Raw genomic sequence first — 6,943 nt, 5'->3', positions numbered from 1 at the left:
AACAGCAGAAGCTCTTTCACATCCAGGGTGGCGTCAGGCTATGATTGAGGAGATGTCTGCCTTACATTCTACTGGTACTTGGGATCTTGTTCCATTGCCACCGGGCAAATCTACTGTGGGTTGTCGTTGGATCTATACTATTAAGGTCGGCTCAGACGGAACCATTGATCGATTAAAAGCCCGCCTTGTGGCTAAGGGCTACACTCAAATATTTGGTTTGGACTATGGTGATACCTTCTCTCCTGTTGCGAAGATGGCCTCTGTTCGTCTTTTTCTTTCTATGGCTGCCATTCGCCATTGGCCTCTTCATCAACTTGATATTAAAAATACTTTCTTACATGGTGATCTCGAGGAGGAAGGATACATGGAGCAACCTCCCGGGTTTGTTGCTCGGGGGGAGTCTTCCGGCTTAGTATGTCATTTACGCCGATCTTTATATGGCTTGAAACAATCCCCTCGAGCTTGATTTGGTCGTTTTAGTGCTGTTATTTCTAAATTTGGCATGATTCAAAGTGAAGCAGATCATTCAGTTTTCTTCCGTCATTCTTCCTCCATGACCTCCATATATCTGGTTGTTTATATGGATGATATTGTCATTACTGGAGATGATCATGAGGGAATCACTCAGTTAAAACAGCACTTGTTTGATCACTTTCAGACTAAGGATATGGGGAAGTTAAAATATTTCCTAGGAATTGAAGTGGCACAATCTAGTGCTGGGATCTGTATCTCAGAGAAAATATGCTCTGGATATTCTTGAAGAAACTGGAATGTTGGATTCTAGACCTGTAGATACACCAATGGATCCCAATACAAAACTTAGTCCAAATCAAGGAGAACCTCTTGCAGATCCTGGTAGATATCGCAGATTAATTGGCCGATTGAATTATTTGACAGTCACTCGGCCAGATATTTCATTTGCCACAAGTATCCTAAGTCAGTTTCTTGACTCCCCATGCGATAGTCATTGGGACGCAGCTGTTAGAGTCCTTAGATATATCAAAGGTGCTCCAGGAAAAGGTTTGTTGTATAAAGATAAAGGACATAACCAGATTGTTGGGTATACTAATGCAGATTGGGCAGGATCTCCATCTGATAGACGTTCTACATCTGGTTATTGTGTTTTTATTGGTGGAAACTTGATATCTTGGAAGAGTAAGAAGCAAAATGTTGTAGCAAGATCTAGTGCGGAAGCTGAATATAGAGCTATGGCACTTGCCACATGTGAACTTATATGGTTGAAGCAACTAGTTAAGGAACTTAAGTTTTGTGAGCCGAGTAAGATGGAACTGGTGTGCGATAATCAAGCTGCCTTACATATTGCTTCCAACCCTGTGTTTCATGAACGGACCAAGCACATAGAGATTGATTGCCATTTCATAAGGGAAAAGTTGCAAAGTGGGGAAATAGTAACAGCCTTTGTCAACTCCAACGATCAACTTGCAGATATTTTCACCAAAGCTCTCTGGGGTCCTCGGATACAATACATATGTAACAAGCTTGGTGCATATGATTTATATGCTCCAGCTTGAGGGGGAGTGTTGAATATCAGATTAGATCTATTTTGATATAGTTTCCATCTTTAGATATCTGATTCTGTTGGATCTCCTAGTATTAAGGGATCTGATTCTATCTCCTAGTATTAAGGGATCTGATTCTATCATATCTCCTAGTATTAAGGGATTTTATTTCTGTACCTATGTATATATATATATTGACGCTGAGAGATGATTCTTTCAAGGGAATTAATCCAAAACACAATCCTTGTCTCACTCCATTCGTATATTTCAAGTCAAGCCAGCACAAAGGTCACTAATAATGTTACCATAAAGGTTTGACATCACTAGACAGCAAAAAGAGCAGGATTTTTCACAAGCTGTAGATTATAAAAATGAACGAGAGTAATTCCATTTTCAATACTCAAAATGAATTTCCAAATACAGTTGCACCCTAAATCCAAGTTCACAAATATATCATCATGCAGCAATTGTCAATGACAACTTCCTTGGCGTTTGAGACTTTCTACCACACTTCTCACAACCTGTTACACAATAATACTGAAAGATATAATATCAGAACTTCTTTGATAGTATGTAACATCAACTGTTGTAAAGCTTACCTGATATTCAGGCCCACTATACTCTCCTTCTGTGTTTTTGCAGCTAAGAAGGCTATAGCAGGGACAAAATTTGCATACCATGAATGATGCCCTTTACCAATGGCGTTGGCCATTGGCCCTTTTAAGCCAACCCAGATTGATCGAACTGATTCCAAACTTTCCCATGTCAGAAAGCTCTGTGTTCTAGGGTCAATTTCAGTCCCTACATAGTGCTCTTCCCACTGTATGGGCACATAAGCTGCTTTGAATATCTAATCGTTGCGATGGTAAGAATTAAGAGTTACAACTAATTCAAAGAAACTATTCAATTCCTTAAGAATATACTAACAAGTAGATATAATAAGAACCATATATAGCAAGATATTGAAGCTGGAAGGTGAGCAGGCAGATAAATTAAAAATATACTTTCATAAATATTATAAATAGGTTAAAACACTTTCAAAATCTACGACTTATCTCTTAAGTGTTCAAGAAGACAGAATTATAAAAGAAAATTTTTAAAATTACAAAATTCATTGGCATAAGAAAAGTAAGCCTTTTTTCTTGCTAATTGGAATGACTTTCACAAATAAAGCAAAATAATCTATTCAACGAACATCATGTTGGTGTATTAACAAGGAAATGAAAATGGTTGGTCCAAAGAATTAGCATTGTAATTAGAGAGCACCGAGTTTAGGGAAGATCAGAGGAAAATCACTTACCTGTAACGAATTAAATCCGTGGGTCTTCCATCTCTTCTAGCTTCCACCTCAAAGGACATTCTTCCCCTATGTAGATATGTTCTATGGAGGCAAGCAAATGTTGTTCTGTGATATTCTCAAGCTTTTCACAGTCTGTAATTGCTAAACTTTTGAGGGAGGTAAGATGGTGAAGCCCCTTGCAGTCAAGCGTCTCCAGATTTGGAAAGTTCGACAATATTAGAGCCTGAAGAGAAGCAGGAAGGCAACCATCTCTTGGGAATGATTTTACATCAAAGCATGGACCAAGCCAAAGATGGGTAAGGCCTTCACTCTGCAAACCCTTTGATGTTATCCAACTTGCTAGTTTTTGGCACTTAGTGACTTCAAGTTTTTTCAAACTTGGTGGGAGGAACTCCTCAGCAAAGCAATCGACTTCTGGGCAATCACATATATGCAGCTCCTCTAGCTGGGGAACAGTCAACGTTAGCGCCGGCAAGGATACTAAACTGGGACACTCTGAGATGCTTAAATATTGGAGACTTGGAATAGCCTGTGGCACCACAACACATTCCATGCTTTGGCATTTACTGATCACGAGTTTCTTGAGATTTGGAAAGTCCCCCAATGGAAGCAACTTCAGTGAATCACAACCCTCTACATATATCTCCCTTAGAGACTTGTGTTGCAGTTGATCTAAGAATGTTAATTTTGAACAGTCAGATATTCTCAGATATTGTAATGAAGAGGGCAAATAATCTGCTGAAATTGATATCGCTGACCGACAGTCCTTGATTTCCAGACATTGGACACTTGGGGGTTGGATGTGGGGCAGGTACTCCAATACCGACTGCGCCAGCTGGGTTTCTGAAATTACTACCTTCTGCGGTTCACCATTATTCGTAAAAACCGGAGAACTCTGTAGATATAATTGCTGAAGCTTGGGAGCTCTCGGCAGCGAACATGCAAGCTCTGAACATCTATCAATTGTAAATTCCTCCAGAGCCGGAAGGTGAGCAGGCAGATCTCCACTTAACACAGGACAGTTTCTTATTGAAAGGATTCTAAGCTGAGGAAAACCATCAAACTCATCAGGAAAATGCCACTCCCGCCAACAATACATATACTCAATCTTCAGAGTTTCGAGAGATTTGAAGGGTGTCTCCTGCGTAAAGAGGGTAACTGTCCCAGTGAAGGAAGCTCACAACAATTCATACAACAACCCAAACTCAATTTGGTCATATTGGAGTAGCAAGAAAAGCCTAACCAATCGGGGAAGCTTTCACCCGGATAACCCTTAATTGATAACTTATTCAAGTTTTCATGAGGTTGCAACTTGTCAAGTATATCTCTTTCGATTCCAATATCATCAATGTCACCATCTGGAACCCATTTCAGTTTTAAAGTGTTGATGTGCTTTTTGTTACCCATCTTTGCCTTCAAAGCTTCACCACTATTCTTGACATTCTCCAATTTGGAAATGCAAAATGAGCCATGAAGATTGTCCAATGTTCCTAATTCTCGCATCCCATTCTCTTCTTGCTCGCTGACGATATAATCACTTAAGAAGTTTAGATGCTTTAACTTGCTCATTCCCTTCGGCATCTCTTTCAGACGAGAAGCCCCTCGAATATCAAGGTGGCAAAGGTTCACAAGATCTTGCATGCAGCTCGGAAGCATCTTTAGCCTTAAACATTTTCTCAACTTCAAAGTTTGGAGATTGCATAATTTACATATTGACTCAGACAATGTCTCAATAAGTGTGAAAGATAAATTCAAATAACGCAAATAAATCAATTCACCTACTGAATCAGGTAATGATTTTAGAAAAATGTATTTAAATGACAAAACTCTTAAACACTCCAATTGTTGTCCTAAGAGCCAAAACTCGCTTTCCATAGTAATTGATGCTTGAAAGCGAAACAAAGGAAAATTTAAAAATGTTCTCATGTGTGTTGTTCCATTAAAGTCCTCTTGAAATAACTTGAAGTTATCCTCATATGTTGTGGTATATGACAAATGTCGAATTTTGCTATCTATCATATGCCGATTGCCAAATTCTTTGAGATTGAAATAGAATTTTCCAGCAAAAAACTTTGCTAGATCATGCATGAGATCATGCATCACAAATAACTTTCCACTAGTACTAGAAGGTTGAAAGAATGATCTTGCAACTAACTCATCAAAATATGCACAACCAATTTTTTCTAATGTGCTGTTTTCCTTTGGTTGTAAAAGATCTTCAGCAATCCATAGCAAAATTAATTCGTCTTTGTCAAATTCATAATCCTCAGGATATAATGAGCAATAAACAAAACACCGCTTCAAATAGGAAGGAAGATAGTGATAACTAACTCTTAATGCAGGAATAATCTTACTGTCATCTTCCGAGAGTTCCCACATTTCACTTTCAAGTATATTTTCCCAATCTCCTTTATTTAACTTATTACGCAATAAACCCCCAAGTGTCTTCACAGCCAAAGGTAACCCCTTACATTTTTCAACAATTTTTCTACCAATTTGTTCTAGAGTTGCATATTGTTTAGAATTAGTAGAAATAGATGAATGCTTCAAAAACATCGACCAACAATCTTCAATCAACAATAAACTTAGTCGATAATGTAAATTACTAGCCGTGAACACAGAAGCAACATTTTCATTACGGGTTGTTAGAAGAATCTTACTTCCATTATCCCCAAAACGAAAAGGTTTTAAAAAATCCTCCCACATGTCTCGTCGATCATGCCAGACATCATCTAAGACAACTAAGAATGTCTTTCCTGTCAACTTTTCTTTCAAATTAGTCTGAAGTGAATCAAAATTATCCGTTTCCTTCAAATTATTCCGAAGTGAATCAAACTTATCCATGTTACCCGGACAAGAATCTATTGCCCCTATTATTGTCTTTGTAACATTAACAGGGTCAGGATTTTCAGCAACACACACCCATGCTCTAGTGTCAAATTTTCCCACGACTTTGGCATCATTGTAAACCAGTTGAGCCAAAGTAGTTTTGCCTATTCCGCCCATACCCACGATGGGGATCACAGTCAAAAGTGACTCAACATCGCAGGTATCATCTAACAGCAATTTGATTATGTTCTCCTTGTCTTCGTCCCGACCAAATATGTCAGAACTTACAACAAGAGATGTGGATGGAATTCTCCATGACGAGATGTCCATCTTGGCACTCTCCTTCGGAAGAAGACGAAGATAACCTTTTCGTCTTGCCACAGACTCTAGTGTGGCAACTGTTTTTTCGATGACATTGATGGCACTATCTTCAATACATGAATCAACATAGTGAGACCAGGGAGAAGAGTTACCTAGATCTCTTTGAGTGGCAGTGGCGGCTTTAGTGGAGAGTTCATCCAGCAAGTCATCAGCCTTATACAAAGCATCTTGAAGATCAATGAGCCACTTCTTCACTTTCTTGTCACTAAACTGCTTCAGCTCAGCATCATCAAGCACAGGTCCAACATCATATAGACTTTTCTCTAACTTTTGAAGTAACTCCAGGGCAGAGTCGTTTCCTTCGAGGACAAAGTCATCATCTTCAAGTATTGAAGACAGCTTCTCCAAAACAGCATCAACAAAAGAAGAGAGATAAGCCCCACCCTCAAGTTTTGCAGCCATGCTTGAAAAATCAAGTGCAGCAGATGATGAGAAAAGAATGAAAGGGGTCGAGGGAAGTTGTTGTAGCTAGATCGATGTATTGTATTCAGATCACTGGGTTTTCTCAAGCACAAGGATTAAGGAAGCTAAAGTGTTTGCGATTCGCAGTGCACTAAGCCACTAACACTGTTGTTTGCTTAGTTTTATAGTTGTATAGTGCTGAAACAATAAAAAACAAATAAAAAACTTAAGAAAAATTTTATTTGCTGAATGGCAGCTATAGATATAATATCAGTATTAAGTACTGTACGAATATATTTTTGTTTTTTAAAAATTTGTGTTCACACCGTTTAATTTTTTTAACACTTCCTCGAGCAGTGTTTCATGGTAAATTAAAAGTTAAAACCACCTGCAGAATGCAGATAACTATTTTGAAATTTTAAAATTTTTTAGGAATTGTTTTGAAATGTTTTAAATTTTTTAGGATTATTTTATATTTTATTTTTAAAATAATTTTATTCACAATGTATAA

At 38.1% G+C, this 6,943-nt stretch overlaps 2 protein-coding genes across 4 annotated transcripts in view; both read right to left on the bottom strand.

Moving 5' to 3' along the window:
- The window catches only part of LOC110267056 (isocitrate dehydrogenase [NAD] catalytic subunit 5, mitochondrial-like), an 8,413-nt gene extending 4,736 nt beyond the window's left edge, over positions 1 to 3,677 (bottom strand). The window contains exons 1-4 of one of the 2 annotated variants that reach the window (XM_021112204.1): positions 2,821 to 3,677; positions 2,120 to 2,370; positions 1,975 to 2,041; positions 1,799 to 1,876 (exon numbers count right to left, since the gene is read on the bottom strand). In XM_021112204.1, coding sequence (XP_020967863.1) covers positions 1,799 to 1,841 — 43 coding nt within the window. In that variant the 5' untranslated portion in view covers positions 1,842 to 1,876; positions 1,975 to 2,041; positions 2,120 to 2,370; positions 2,821 to 3,677. Of the gene's footprint in view, positions 1 to 1,798; positions 2,042 to 2,119; positions 2,371 to 2,820 lie in introns of both variants that reach the window. The other variant, XM_021112205.1, reaches the window with a different exon arrangement.
- The window catches only part of LOC107615980 (putative disease resistance protein At3g14460), a 33,763-nt gene extending 27,131 nt beyond the window's left edge, over positions 1 to 6,632 (bottom strand). Inside the window, exon 1 of one of the 2 annotated variants that reach the window (XR_002354377.1) lies at positions 3,979 to 6,631. Coding sequence is in view for 1 of the 2 variants with exons in the window: in XM_021112186.1 (XP_020967845.1) it covers positions 3,979 to 6,432 (2,454 nt within the window). In the remaining variant the exon portion in view is untranslated. Of the gene's footprint in view, positions 1 to 3,978 lie in introns of both variants that reach the window. The other variant, XM_021112186.1, reaches the window with a different exon arrangement.

The sequence above is a fragment of the Arachis ipaensis genome, chromosome B09 (genome assembly GCF_000816755.2).
Source record: "Arachis ipaensis cultivar K30076 chromosome B09, Araip1.1, whole genome shotgun sequence".
In the NCBI taxonomy this organism is placed as follows: domain Eukaryota; kingdom Viridiplantae; phylum Streptophyta; class Magnoliopsida; order Fabales; family Fabaceae; genus Arachis; species Arachis ipaensis.
Note: the sequence above shows the minus strand (reverse complement) of the source record. Positions and strands in the feature narration are given on the sequence as shown.